The 15577-nt window shown below is 45.3% G+C and overlaps 1 protein-coding gene across 3 annotated transcripts in view; it reads left to right on the top strand.

Moving 5' to 3' along the window:
- Window positions 1–15577, top strand: part of GNB4 (G protein subunit beta 4) — an 82053-nt gene that overhangs the window by 42499 nt on the left and 23977 nt on the right. For all 3 annotated transcript variants that reach the window (XM_030216688.1, XM_030216687.1, XM_030216686.1), the window contains 2 exons: window positions 9541–9579; window positions 9666–9772. In XM_030216688.1, the coding sequence (XP_030072548.1) occupies window positions 9541–9579; window positions 9666–9772 (146 nt within the window). The remainder of the gene's footprint in view (window positions 1–9540; window positions 9580–9665; window positions 9773–15577) is intronic.

The following is a 15577-nucleotide window of genomic DNA, read 5'->3' as shown; positions in this document are numbered from 1 at the left end:
TAGTTGAGAAGTAAAGCCCGTGCTAGATCAATTATGCATGCTGTAACAAACAAGCAAGTGTTGCTTGTCGCTGCAGTAATTAAATATTACCTACCTTAGCCGTTTAAAAAGGTGAAATAGTGATTTATGTCTGGGTGAACTGGCCCTCCCTAATATATTTACAGTTATTACTTTAGTAGGCTTCAGTGCTCTTTTAATTTTTTTATCAAAAGTCAGTCTCCAGTTTTTGGCGCCATCAATTTCTATGGGGACAAACTTCGGTTATTGCACCACTGATAAGTGCAAGATTTGCTTATATCCATGGTTTAAGACCGCTCCTCTGCAGGAAAGACTCCGCATAAGCGCATGCACGAAATATGGAAGCCAATTGGCGCATGACAAAGGGGCTGTAAATTTGAAATCTCGTTGGCTAACTGCTACAGGCAGAATAAGCGAAAGAATTTTGTTAGAGTGTACACTGGAGTTGTCGTCATCACGCAACTGTAAGACTTCAACACTGGCTGGCTGAATGAATAGAAGTTCTTAAAAAATTAGAAAACAAACAGTCAAGCATCTATTGCTGAAGAATATGGTGTGAATCCCAGTCAAATTTCACTTATCTTGAAATAGAAAGATCAGCTTCTGGAAGACTGGCAAAGCAATACAAATCCACACAGGAAACGAAAACGGGCTGGAAAAGCTGAGGATGTAGAAGATGCTCTTCATTGGTGGTTTTCTCAAGTCAGGAGCAGACAGTTTCCTGTCAGTGGTCCACTGCTTATGGAGAAAGCTAATCAGCTAGCTGAAAGTCTTGGACTAACTGAATTCAAAGCCACTGTTGGATGGTTGGAAAGATGGAAGGAGAGGAACAACATAAAATTCAAGAAACAGTATGGTGAAAAACAAGACGCTGATGCTAGAAATTGGGTTGTTTCAGTTCTTCCTACCATCTTGAACGAGTTTGCACCTTGTGACATTTTCAGTGCTGACGAAAACGGTCTCTACTGGCAAGTGATTCCTGATGGAACACTTGCATTCAAACAAGCCGAAACTACAGGAGTTAAAACGTTGAAGGACCGACTGACGATCCTCCTTTGCTGCAATATGGATGGGAGTGAGAAGTTGGAACCACTCATCATTGGAAAGAGCAAACAGCCCCGTTCCTTCAAGAATGTTAAGCAACTTCCTGTGTCATACGAGGCTAATGCAAATTCATGGATGATGGGGGAAATTTGGAAGCAGTGGCTAAAGAAGTTAGACACAAGAATTCGGGCACAAAAGCGTCAGATTTTGTTGCTTTGTGATAATTGTGCTTCGCACAGTGATGTCAGGCTGTCTAACGTCAAGGTGGTCTTCCTGCCAACCAAACACTACCTCTCTGATCCAACCTATGGATCAGGGCAAAATAGCCAGTTTCAAACAACATTATCGGGCTCTTGTGCTACGTCGTCGGATGAGCGTTATGGCCAGACTGGCAAGGATAAACGTACTGTTGTACTGGCTCGTAATCTATCACTGTTGGATTCCCTACATATGCAGAAAGAAGCCTGGAATCATGTTACACAGGCAACCATTGTGAACTGCTACAAGCGGGCAAGCTTTGTTAGGGATGTGGAGAGGGATGAAACAGATGCAGCTGTTGCAAACACGTCAGATGAACAGGCTATTGACATCCCAGCCGGTGTTACTGAAGAGGAGTTTCATCACTACGTAGCTGTTGATTACGATCTACAAACATCTGACGGCAGCACTGATGTCGAGATATGCGCTTACACACAGGTAATGGCTGATGATGAAACAGATGATGAAATGAGCAGCGAGGCACATGCTGACAAAATTCAACAACCTGCTGTCAGTTTTGCAAGAGCGCTGGAGAGTCTGAACTAGAGAGCTGCACGGCTTCCGTCCCCGCGGGAATCCCGCGGAACCCGCGGGATTCCCGCGGGGACGGAGGCAGTTCCTGCGGGGTTCCCGCGGGGACGGAGGCAGTTCCTGCGGGGTTCCCGCGGGGATGGAACCAGTTCTGTGGGCTTCCCGTGGAAGTGTAAGCTGCACCTGCACCAGCCTCTCATCTACCGAATACCAATTTATTTGAGTGCTGTCTCCTCCTCCTCTTCTTCCTTGCTTTAACAGCATAAATGTGGAAAGTCTTCCATTAAGGAGGTGGTAGAGTCACAAATGATGACGGAATTCAAAAAGGCGTGGGATGAACACAGAGGATCTCTAATTAGAAAATGGAAGTTATATAAAAGCTAACCTTAAATGGCTGCATGTGTGTGGATGTGTCAAGTGACGCTTAGATGGCGACTCTGGCTGTGATGAACTAGAGCTGATACCTGGCAGACTTGTATGTTCTGTGTCTCATACATGGCAATCTGGTGTAGGATGGGCTGGAAAGGGCTTAGACAGCAACTTCAGTGGCTGGAACATGAGGACAGTGCTGGACAGACTTTTACGGTCTGTGTCCCACAAATGAGAACATGAATAGGCTGGAGTGGGCTTCGATGGCAACTCCAGCAGTTGGAACATAAGGATGGGGCCAGATAGACTCCTGTGGTCTTTGTTCCAGAAACACGAAAGAAAGACCATAATCAAGTATATAATATCACACTCGTTGATTTAATGATGAATTGATCATGAGTGTGACTATTGGGCAGAGTGGATGGACCGTTCAGGTCTATTTGCTGTCACTTACTTTGTTACTATTAATCCTCTTTGCTCCCAGGCTGGTGCACAGACCTCAGCTCTGACACAGGCACGAGAATCAGATGTCACCTGACCTACTGGCGCGTGCATGTGGCGGCCTCTCAGCACACAATCCCAGTGAATCAGAGACAAATCTTACATGTGCGCACCAGAGTGTTCCAAGTTCCAACTTCCGGTCCGTCCTTGCCTACAGTGCTGTGGCTCAAATCCAGAAAGGGAGCTGACTGGAACTTTCTTTTATGTACTATTAAATTCTTACGGGGATGGGTGGGGATGGGTTAAATTCTTGCGGGGACGGGTGGGGACGGGTTGGGATGGTTTAAAGTTTTGCGGGGATGGGTGGGTACGGGTAAGATTCCAGCGGGGATGGGTGGGGACGGGTAAGATTCCAGCAGGGACGGGCGGGGATGGGTAGGATTTCTGTCCCCGTGCAACTCTCTAGTCTGAACACCGTGCGGGCCTATCTGGAGGCCACTGGATGTCAGTGCTATAACAGTTTTTACCGTCTGGCAGACATAGTCTATGGGACTCACAGACACAAGAGTGTACAGAGGACTATGACTGATTACTTCAAGTAAGCCTAGCGTCAGTTAATGGAGACTGTCAAGCTTCTTTGGGTCACAACGGTTAAGTGCACACTGGTTAACTGTATGTATTTCTTTGGTCCCAGACCCTTGCACTTAAGCGGATTGCACTGTAATTCAATCAACATAGACAGCTCAAGTTGTTTTAATTCAGTAATCTGTTCAGCTTGTCTGTCCAACTGCTCCCCATGAGAAACTAACAAATCTTTGTGACTTTCTGTCTTGGTAGTAATGGTCCCAAATTCAGTTTTAATTTCTTTCAATGCCATTTTAAAATTGGAGTCAATAGCCCTAATTGCTTGCCAGAGGGATTCCAAAGTTACTATGGCCGGTTGATCAGTTCCTCCAGCAGAGAGATGTTGCCTCTAGAAGATTCAGTTTCCACTCTTACAGTTTGCAGTAGTGATCTTATCATCAAGCCTGCCTCCAAAGACCCCTGCTCAGCCACTCTGTACCAGACACCTTGGAGCTTCGGAAGACGGAGGGTGAATTTTGTGGGTGCCTTTCCTCTTCCTCATACTGTCAGAAACCGTCTGGGTCTTAGCGGCGTCTGGAAAACACTCACATTAGGGAGAGCAATGTGTCAAGCGTCTGCTCTGGACACCATCTTATCTCCCAAACTTTGATAGCCCAGAAGTTGGAAAGTCCATAATCGAGAGAGAACAACCTCAGATTTTTGAACTTCCCTAAGTCTCCAATTATATCTCGTATTGAAATGGTTCATAAATACTTCTGAGATACTGCTTATCCCCCTAGGGAATATTCTTTCTCTTGTGAGAACTCAGTACTTGACATTTTGGGGGAAACCTAGAAGCTGAGTTAGATTTAACAGCATTTTTGGAGTGTTCGCTAGAATTGTAACAGCTACAACTACTTTCCTTGTTAACTTTCGCTTTGGAACACGGTAGAAATTATGGTTTGAAATTAGATTTCTGTCATATTAATGAACAGTCCTTGGGATCAAATATTGGTATATTTTCTGATCTATCTGAAGCAACACAAAAGCGCAGGAAAAAATACTTAGCCCTTCAGCTGAGAATCCTGGCTTTGGGAGCTTCGTTTATTTTGAAATTGCCAGCGAAATGTATATCCTATCAGGGAAAAAAATTACCTGTTTTTTAAACCCAAGTAGCTGGTTGAATTTATTGTGAGCAGGGAAGAATTGGTGTTATAGCCCTAGGGCACTCCCAGGAAAATGATGGATTCTAGCTGTAGGCTTTTTTTTTTTTTTTTTTAACCTCATATCTGCTCCTTTGATATGTGGTAGTTTCCTGTCTTTCTTTTTTTTTAAAACATTTCTTGTCTCCTGATAATTGTGGACTAAATAATGTGTGTTCCTTTTTTTTTGTTCTATGTAGCCAAATTTTTGTTTTCCAATCTTTTCAAGTTTATGGATTCTTGTATGCTTGATTATATTAATAAAAGGATTATTTAAAAAATAATTTTAAAAATTCCAGAGAATATTTTCTGTACTTATATCATTGGATATTTCTCAAGTATCCAATGATGTAAAACAGTTTAATTAAATGACGCTTTGTGCTTATGTGATTATCTTGTGGTCAGCATTTTCAGCAAGATATTAACTTTGTGGGGGGCTTTTGTTAGCTATTTTCAGTTTTGGAGGATAAAAGAGAATTTTTGGGACAAACAAAGGGGCAGAAATTAAGATGCAAGGAAGAACCTTCTGAAGCTTGGACTTACCTTGAGATAGTGTTACAAGTGGGCCATGAAAGTATCCTTCCCTACACCCCTTCCCGTGCACTCCGCTCCATGGGTAAATACTTCTTATCTGTTCCCTTCTCCACTACTGTCAACTCCAGACTTTGCGCCTTCTGTCTCGCTGCACCCTACGCCTGGAATAAACTTCCTGAGCCCCTACGTCTTGCCCCATCCTTGGCCACCTTTAAATCTAGACTGAAAGCCCACCTCTTTAACATTGCTTTTGACTCGTAACCACTTGTAACCACTCGCCTCCACCTACCCTCCTCTCTTCCTTCCCGTTCACATTAATTGATTTGATTTGCTTACTTTATTTATTTTTTGTCTATTAGATTGTAAGCTCTTTGAGCAGGGACTGTCTTTCTTCTATGTTTGTGCAGCGCTGCATATGCCTTGTAGCGCTATAGAAATGCTAAATAGTAGTAGTAGTAGTAATGTACTTGTATCGCTCCATTGGTGCAACCGCACCTCGAATATTGTGTTCAATTCTGGTCGCCGCATCTCAAAAAAGATATAGTGGAATTAGAAAAGGTGCAGAGAAGGGCGACGAAAATGATAAAGGGGATGGGACGACTTCCCTATGAGGAAAGGCTAAAGCGGCTAGGGCTCTTCAGCTTGGAGAAAAGGCGGCTGAGGGGAGATATGATAGAGGCCTATAAAATAATGAGTGGAGTTGAACGGGTAGATGTGAAGCGTCTGTTCACGCTTTCCAAAAATACTAGGACTAGGGGGCATGCGACGAAGCTACAATGTAGTAAATTTAAAACGAATTGGAGAAAATCCTTCTTCACTCAACGTGTAATTAAACTCTGGAATTCGTTGCCAGAGAATGTGGTAAAGGCGGTTAGCTTAGTGGAGTTTAAAAAAAGGTTTGGACGGGTTCCTAAAGGAAAAGTCCATAGATCGTTCTTAAATGGACTTGGGGAAAATCCACTATTTCTTGGATAAGCAGTATAAAATGTTTTGTACATTTTTGGGATCTTGCCGGGTATTTATGACCTGGATTGGCCACTGTTGGAAACAGGTTGCTGGGCTCGAGGGACCTTTGGTCTTCCCCAGTATGGCAATACTTATGTACTAGTACTAATCATTTCTATAGCGCTACTAGACATATGCAGTGCTGTTACACATTATATACAGGTACTTTCTCTGTCCCTAGGGGGCTCACAATCTAAGTTTATTTTTGTACCTGGGGCAATGGAGGGTTAAATGACTTGCCCAGAGTAACAAGGACCTGCAGTGGGAATTGAACCCAGGTTACGAGGATCAAAGCCTACTGCACTATCCATTAGGCTACTCCTCCACTCATTTGGACATACTTGCATTACCATGGGTCAGCTGGCTTTGTTTTCAATTACAGCTTGAATTTTATAGCTGAGTAATGGAGATTCGTATTGAGACCAATTCACTACTTGTTAAAAAGTTGACATTTGGTCTGTATGTGAACTACAGACCTTGGCCATTGTGACACTGTTTGGCAGGATCACTTGTTTTGATTTGTTTAAGGAGAGGTGAGAGAAATAGTTGGGTCATTTATCATTAAAGTTAGTGCGTTTCGGGAGCTGACCTGGTGTACGGAGTCGGAGAGCTCTGGTTCCAGTAATTTCATATAGTGGGAAGCCACTCCCCCAACTGTGACAACATCGTCAGCTGCCCATATCTTAGAGCCTGTTTGTTTGCGGCCGCACGGCTCGAGACCAAAGGGGGTTGCACCCCTTAGGTGCCACTTTGGTAGATCCTTTGGATTTTCATGTTTTTACAGTGGTGAAAAGAAAGGTGAAGGCAGCCTTAGCCCCGTCTGTTGCTGCGAGCGATTCAGTGGACAATCACACATCTGATTACTCCTGTTCCTGTGAGTACTATGACTCAGCTCAACTCCTCAAGCTTAGGGGCATCATTCAGCCCCATCGAAAGGTTTCCTCCCCCAGTTCCTGGAGGTTTAACTGAACTATTGCCTTTAAAATCATGTGAACTTGCTACTTGCAATGGAACGGGTCGATGTGGAGCGTCTGTTTACACTTTCCAAAAATACTAGGACAAGGGGGCTTGCGATGAAGCTGCAGTGTGGTAAATTTAAAATGAATCGGAGGAAATTTTTCTTCACTCAACGCATAGTTAAACTCTGGAATTCGCTGCCGGAAAAGGTGGTTAAGGCGGTTAACTTAGCGGACTTAAAAAAAAGGGTTGGACGGCTTCCTGGAGGAAAAAAACATAGAATGTTATTGAATGGACGAGGGACTAATACAGTATTTCTAGGATGGGCGGGAGAAATTGCTTGTTCTTTTGGCCGCTGTCGGTGACAGGGTGCTGGGCTCGATGGACCCTTGGTCTGTCCCAGCATGGCGATGCTTATGTACTTACGTACTTACCAGTGAAATGAATGAGAAACCAAGTCCTGTATCTGTTGTTAAGACTTATTTGCCTATACCAGCACCAGCATCCTTGCCTATAGGCTCGGCTAGTGCATTACCTGTACCTACAGTTTCTGACCAGATTACTCTAAAGGACATTTGGACTTTAATAATAATAATAATAATAATAATTTATTACTGAAGGGTATGACTGATCAGGTAGTTAAATTTTCACTCGTCACTGCTGAGAAATTAAGTGAGGTGAATGGTAGACACTTGTGATGTTTTCTCAGCCTTCTTGCAATCTTTGGGAGCATCAAGGGTTCAGGATTTTAATTTAACTCTTCACAAGCATGTGGAATTCTTGGAAAATTCCCTAAGGATTAAAAACCTTAGGTGGTTAAATTTTCCAAGAACCTATCTTTTATCACCAGAATTTTTGTTTTACAATTATCTTAAATCAGTATTGTCGATGACAAATGTGGGCATTGTCAGGCTGTATTATATTACTAGTTCTGTTAAATTAGTACACGGCGTGCAAGCAAACTCAGGATGATCCTACAATTGCTAATCTGACTCAGTTTTTGGAAACCTCTCGGGAAGTCATTTCTTCTAGGCCAACTTTACTTTTTGCTTTTGGTACAGAAAAAGACAAACTCAGTGTTTAAAAGCTTGTTTTTTTTCTAAGAAAGATTTATTGTATTGTGGTCAGAAAATAACTATTTTTCATGGTGTTTCTAGAGCTACCCAACTGAGAAGACAGCTTCTTCAGTTAAAACCTAGAGTGTTGGCTATTCTACTTTTTTGTGTTTTCTCTTTGTAGATGTCTAATTTCCTATCAACAGGTTAATTATGTTTATAATGATCCTTGCCAGAGGCTTTCCTTATGAATACATTTATATTTTATGTCTTATCGTTTGGAAATTGGGTAACAGGGGAGTGTTTAATGTCGTATTACATAACCCTGTAAATATATTTTCCCTCATTCTGTACATTTAGGTTAATGTCCCTTAATGTGGTACTGAATTTTTAGGTTTCTTTGAAGGAAAGTTTTCATTTGCTGTGAATCTTACTTTCTTGATTTTATTTTTATTAGAATTTTGCAAATTACAATCAATAAGAAGTTAGTGCATTGAACTTCTTGATGGAGAATAGAGTACAGTGCTGTGTACAGAAGCCCAGGGAGTAGGAAGAAATTGATGCTGTCTTGGGAAGCTTGCTGAAAAGTGGAGTGTATTTAAGGGGGTTGCGAATGAAAAGGCCAAAACTTTTCTGTGCATGCTCATTACGTCAACTAGTCCAAGTTTGTTTTGTGAACCTAGCTTACTGGTCAGAGGCTCTTTTGCAGAAGGAAGTATTGCATTAAAGCAAGTCCTTAGGGCACACCAAGCTAGTCTGGTTTTTAAGATATTCATAATGACTATGCATGAGAGAAATTTGCATCTACTGCTTCCATTGTATGCAAATCTATCATGTTCATATTCATTGTGGATATTCTGAAAACCTGATTGGGTTGAGAACCCCTGCATTAAAGCAGGCTTGTCAGAGTTCAGTTCTTGAGGGCTGCAAACAGGTCAGATTTCCAGGATGTCTATAGTGAATGTGCATGAGAGAGATCTGTATTCAGTGGGAGTAGTATGCATGCAAATCCCTTGTGCATATTCATTAGGAATAGCCTGAAAATCTGGCCTGTTTACAGACCTAGAGGTCTGAACTTGGAGAAGCCAACATTTAAATCATTGGTTTTTGCTAATGCAGTTTGAGAATTGCATATATTTTATTGCTTAAGGAGTTTTATTGTGGTTTAATAAGGGTACATTCCTTGAACAGGACAGCCATGTTGCTTTCAGGGTTGGGTGAGAGTGGATTGGTGGGGAGGGGGGGTGATCTCACATTTATTTATTTCAGGGCTAGTAAGAGGAAGACACTAAAGTTAAAGCCTGGTGTCTCTTCCAGCCTTTCACCAGCCAGTGAACATTGCACCCATACCTCCATAGGACTACCTAAAGATGAACTTTGTAATGCTGATTGCTAAATGCTCTGGTGCAGCATCTACTGTTTCATCTTATATTCTGGTATGGGCTGAAATGATCATGGGTGAATAGATTTTTTTTTTTTAAACATAAACATATTTTAACCTTGCGAGCTTGTCTTAGCTTTTTGCATCTGTTATCCTCATTTCCATTGCTCTCTGTTTTCAGGATGCCAGAAAAGCATGTACTGATACAACACTGGCTCAGGTAAGACCTACTCTGCTTCTAATTTAGACCACTAATACTTTGCATTACTCTGTGATTACTTAGCCTACACGTTTTCGCCCCTTCAGATCACAGCAAGTTTGGATTCCGTAGGTCGCATCCAGATGAGAACACGCCGTACACTGAGGGGACACTTAGCTAAAATCTATGCCATGCACTGGGGATCAGATTCAAGGTGGGTTGAACTGCGCTGCAACTCTTCAGCTAGAACTTTGTTCGTAAGAGAGCCATAACAGAACATGAAAAGTATTTCTTTAAGTCTTTATCAGCAAGCTTCTCTCGCAGCCCCACCTCCAAGAGGCTGCTTGCTGGCTCTCCCTTTTCAAGAACTTGGGCCCTGATCCTCAAAACTCTGGCGCTGTTCCAAATAGTTCCATAAAAATACCGCCAGAACAGTGCAGAAAAACTCCCTAATCAATGCTAATGAGATGCAAATATAGGCACGCTCATAGCGTTAAGCGTTAGCGAGGATTGTGCTTGGCACATACGTAGAGGAGTTCCACAGTAAGCTTGGCTCCTGTGCGCATGTGCCTGGTAAAACCCGAACGTGAAGCACACATTGGCGGCTGTTCTCTGCAACCTAAATGTGTGTGTAATTTTTTTTTTTTTTTTTTTTTTAAGCTTGGGTGCTTATATTTAAACGCAGGAAACAGACGTCAATGCAGGGGTGTGCTGGTAAATTGTTAACAGGGGGCTCTCTCTCGCCAGCAAAGTAAAAGAGAATTCAGGAGGGGCCCAAGCCCACATTTTGGGATCCATTTGTTAAAGTAGCCATGAAGAACCGGCTCCCAAAATTCTTAAAAACTTAACAAACGGCTCTCGAGAGCCTGTGAGAGCCTGCTCCAGCACACCACTTCGTCAATGTATGCTTTCACTTTTGGGTCTGCTATGAATTGTGCATATTCGTTTCTCACGACCAGCGTTTAAGGTCTTGCCACAGGGTTCCTTCTGCTTTGAAAAGCAATCAAAACCGGCAGATTTTCAAGAGAGAGTCATGAAATCCTCTCCAACACCCTAATGCCTGGTTTGACCTGGTGTTTGTTGCAGCGGTGAGGCAGTTTTGATTTGGGCGCTCTTTTCTGAGCACTGGGGAGGGATATAAAATGACCTCACTTTCATGAACTTGACTACTTAGCATGCTATTTGTGCTGTTCATCTGCGCACTCGTTCCCGTGCTTCAGGCCATTGAACATTGTGCACAGGTAAATGCGGGTGCTAGTCCGGCGCTAATGGCCACTGGCACTCGCATTCACTTTTGAGCATCGGGGCCTTAGTGCTGCACAGTTAATGGATAAAAGTAGTAGCTCGCCAAGAACAAGCAGAATGAATTGGCCGTAGAAGTGATATAATTCCATGGTGTGCTGGTGGAGCATTTCCTAGCTAGTTCATTTTCTGAGTCTGCATTTTTGGGCTTTATGGCAGGTGCTTAGCTCCAGTGGCATACCAAGGGCGGGGCGGTGGGGGTGGACCGCCCCAGGTGCAGCTCGTGAGGGGGTGCTGCCATGGATGTCTTTCTCCCCCTCCTCCCCCCCCCCCCGACCAGTGCGGTATCGCTCCCACTTCTCGCTCCACGTCCGCTCCACTCTGCACGTCTTTCAACTTCGAGGCTTCTGGCAGCATCAGCCCCGGAAGCCTAATCTGGACAGCGTCCCGCCTACACGGGAAGCTGTATAGAGGGTGCTTCCAGGGCAGGCAGAAGGCAACACCTTCATCTCTGAGACACTGCTGGTGGAGAGGCATGCAGGAGCGGAGCAGGCTGCGGCGTACAAGACAGGAGCAGGGAACCACTGATTCTGGAAAAGGAGAGGGTACAGCAGATGTCCGCTGGAGCTAGGCAAGTAGGACCCAAGCAACCAGAAGTAACTAGATCTGTGACCACATCTGAGTTCATTCTAGCTCTGCAAGGTATTAAAGAGAGCGATAGAGGAGTCTCCTGGGGACTAGAGAGTCGTGGGAGAATTGCTTGAAGAGTACTTTTTTCATAAGAGTTTGGTTCAAACCCCCAATTCTAGCCTGGAATGAGCTATTAAGTGATGGTATGGAGTGAGGAGGGGGAGAGCCACTAGTCCGGGGGGGGGGGGGGGGGAGCGATGTCAGCCAGCCAGACCAAAGGGAAAGGGGGGTGGAGAGGAGGATGTGATGCCACATCTAAGGGGAAGAGGCGGTGGAGATAGCGATGCCAGACCTAAGGGGAAAGGGTGGTGGAGAGAGGAAGGAAAGCAATGGCAGGGGAATGGGAAAAGGGAGGGGGTGGAGAAAGGAGTGAAGAGTAATGCTAGTCTAGATCTAAGGAAAGCAAGAAGGGGAGAGAAGAGAAAGGTGGGATGCATGAGGGAGAGGAGACTGGGAAAAAGCTGGATCAGGGGAGGGGGAGAACAAGATGCAGTACTATGAAGCAGGGGAGAGAGATACTGGCCCTGGGTTTGGAGTGCAGGAGAGAGAGAGAGAGAAAGAAGGGTGAAGAACATGGGAAGGGATGGGGACACAGAGCAAATGCTGAACATGGGGGGAGAGGGAGGGAGTAAGAGGGAATGACAGTGAACATGGAGAGAAAAAAGTCAAATAGGAGATGAGCAGAAGATAGATATGGATGGGGAACAGAGAATGGAGAGAGAAAGATGGTGAGAGGGGGAGATGCTGGAATGCATCATATATAAAAAGAAGAGAGGGAGGCACATCCTGGATAGAAGGGAAAGAAAAGGCAGGCAGTGGATGGAAGGGGCAGAGAAAGCTGGCAGACACCATATGGAAAGGGGGAGAGGGCAGACAGTGGACGGAAGGGGCAGAGAAAGCAGACAGACACTGGATGAAAAGGAGAGAGAAAGAGAGCAGATGCTGGATGGAAGGGAGAGAGTGAAGAGAAGATGAGGAAAGCAGAAACCAGAGACGACAAAGGTAGAAAAAAAATTTATTTGCTTTACAATAAAGTAGTATTGTTGCGTGGTGATAAATAGAAAATGAAAATAAGGTGATCTTTTTGTTGGACTAATTTTAATACATTTTTGACTAACTTTCAGAGACCAAATCCTCCATCCTTAGGACAGGACTGTAAAGCAGTATACTGTACTGACCTGAGGAAGGACGTTTTGGCCTCTGAAAGCTAATTGAAAAATGTATTAGTCCAATAAAATGGTATTATCTTATTTTATATTTTTTGTTTTATTTCTATTTAAGTGGTGATTGTCAGTTTTTCAAATGTATGTCTGCTATCTTTATATTTTGCACAGTACTAGGGGACATGCATCACTGTTTCTATGGTGTTGCATTGTATGCGGGATCTGGCCTCTTGGGGGTTCAGTTTAATTTTAGTTTGTGGTTACTTATTTGATATTTGGTGAGGATGTATCAAACATATAAATGACAAGTGAGCGACTCACCCGCAAATGCGCAGTAGAGACTTCTCTCTCTGTCCCGCCCTAGCGTCAAGACGTGATGACGTCAGAGGACGGAACAGAGAGGGAAACGGACGCTGCCGCTGGAGCCTGGAGGAGACGAAACAACATCGCCGGTGAACCAACCTCCACCCCCCATCCCCGACGTCGTCTGTCGCTGCCGCCGCTCCTGCCCCCTCTGTATCAGGTCCCCTGCACTGACATGACAGTGCTTCTCACCTCCGTGTGGAAGCGCTGCAGGCAGCAGCGGAGTGATCTGCTGCTGCCTGCAGCGCTTTCACATTTAGGTGAGAGGCACTCTTATGTCAGTGCAGGGGGCCCGGCACGGAGGGGAGATGGATATGGGGGGAGAGGAGGGTTGCTGGACATGGGGAGAGAGCAGGGCAGAGAGGAGTATTGACTGTTTGAGTAATGGTGTGAAGAGCATGGTTTTTTGGTGTGGCAGGCAGCCATTTCCAGCAGTCCTTAAGGCGGTCTTAATCATGGCTTAGCCCTCTGTTCTCTCAAGGTTCAGGTGATCGCTGTCCTGCTTTAGAGGGTGAGTGAAGGGTGTCATATTGGGCGACTCATTGATATTTTCTTTTCTACCTCCCCCCTTCCCCTAGGGAATTTAGTAGATTTGGCCCTCTGCTCATCTGGTGATGCTGCATTGGGATCTTAACCTGCTCCCAGTGGCGTTCCTGGGGGGGCTGGCATCCGGGGCGGATCGCCGATGCGCCCCGCCCCCCGGGTGCAGCGCCCCCCCCGAATGCAGCGCGGACCCCCCTCCGCTGGGTGCACGCCGCTGGGGGGGGGGGGGGGGGGTGCCGCGCGCACCTGCCCTCCGTTGGTCCATGGTTCTTCTCTGCCCCGGAACAGGAAGTAAGCATGGACCAACGGAGGACAGGCGCGCGTGGCACCCCCCCCCCCAGCGGCGTGCACCCGGGGCGTACCGTCCCCACCGCCCCCCCCTAGGAATGCCACTGTCTGGTCCTGAATGTTCTGGCTGGTTCCCCCTTCGAGCTGTTGAACTGTGCGATGGTTAAAGATCTGTGCTTGAAGACTGTCTTTACTATTGGTTAGCTGTTCAGCCAGGCATGTATCAGAGTTGCAGGCTCTTTTCATGCCAGGATTCTTATCTGTCTCTCTTTTCAGCCTGCTTGTTTTTCTCCATCCAGTTTTTTTTTTTTGTCCAAGGTGATCTCAACCTGTCACCTCAGCCAGGCCATTACATTGTCATGGGGTCCTGCAGAAGCTGGATTTCTGCAGATTCTAATCAGTATCAGGAGGTTACGAATGCATTCCAAAAGTTGATCGAGACTTCGTATTGTTCATTGGGCTATACGAGGGTTTATTTATGTATTTATTTTTACTGATCAGAAGTGTCAAAAAGTGAGAGGACACAAAAACTGTTTAGGCTAAGAAATCTTGCAGGTAGTCACACTGTAACAGGCAGTTGGGATGTAGCTGTGGGCATAGATACTTGGGCATACTGTGTGGATCAGATGGTATTTTGTGGTCATTTACTGTGTCAGGAGGCCGTCTCAGATTGACCTCCATTGAGATCTCTAAGGCTTTGATGTGGATAACACAGTAATTAACAGTGTGGTTCTACTTCTCTTTCCTTTGAATTTTTCTTTTGAAGCTAGTGTATTATGTAATACTGAGGGTTCCTTGTATGGTGATGGCTAAGTAGGATCTCCCATTCTTGCCTGTGAATGCTTTCTAGACTTTTCCAGCTTTATCTAGGAAATACTCAGCATCTGCACAGTTGGATGACTTCTTCCCTCAGTTGAATGATTGATTATCCTGCTATCTTTTAACAGGTTAAGGACTTGTTTTGTTTTTTTCTGCCTAGAATCCCTTTACTTGAGGAGAATTTCAGACCATGAGGCAGATGCAGCAACCAAACATAAAAAAATCTAAATCGTTAAAGTTCCTAACGATTTTAAAATAACGAAAAATGCACCAAAAAAAAAAGTCACACATGCTGAGATCGGTATTGAAACGTACAATGTATCAAAGAATCACAATACACATCGTTAATCGGCCCCCAAATCATGCGCAGAGCAGCCAAGCGTTATGTTAGCTGCTCTGCGCATGCCACAGTCAAAACACAGTCAAATCACAAGCACATGGCTCCCAAATCAAAATAAAAATAAAAAAAGGATAGGGAGGGGGCAAGGGCGCTCATCAGGAGCGTCCTGTACGGACGGCCTTGCCCCCCCCCCCGCTGCTCCCCACTTTCCGCCGCTCCCCCCACCCCGAAAAAGCAAAATTCAAGCAGCCCCTGCCCCCCTCCCTTCCTCACTACTCTCACCTCAGCTCCGCCTCCCGACATCCTCCGTCCTGTGCCCCGCCCCCTTTTGGGGTCGTCGCCGCCATTCCCCTCCTCCATCGGGCCCCCCTCCCTCTTACCGGGCCCGTGCAGCGCCTCTCTCCTCTGTCCGAAGGCGCTGCACGGGCAAGAAGAAAGCCTGATGCCTGCCTTTGCCCAGCTTCGATGGCGCGTCTTTCTCCTGCTGGGCCCGCCCCTTTCTGACGTCGGTAACCTACGTAGGTTACTGACGTCAGGGGCGGGCGCAGCAGGAGAAAGACGCGCCATCGCG

This window comes from Microcaecilia unicolor, chromosome 10 (genome assembly GCF_901765095.1).
Source record: "Microcaecilia unicolor chromosome 10, aMicUni1.1, whole genome shotgun sequence".
In the NCBI taxonomy this organism is placed as follows: domain Eukaryota; kingdom Metazoa; phylum Chordata; class Amphibia; order Gymnophiona; family Siphonopidae; genus Microcaecilia; species Microcaecilia unicolor.
The sequence above is the reverse complement of the archived record's forward strand: the minus strand, read 5'-3'. Positions and strand labels throughout refer to the sequence as shown.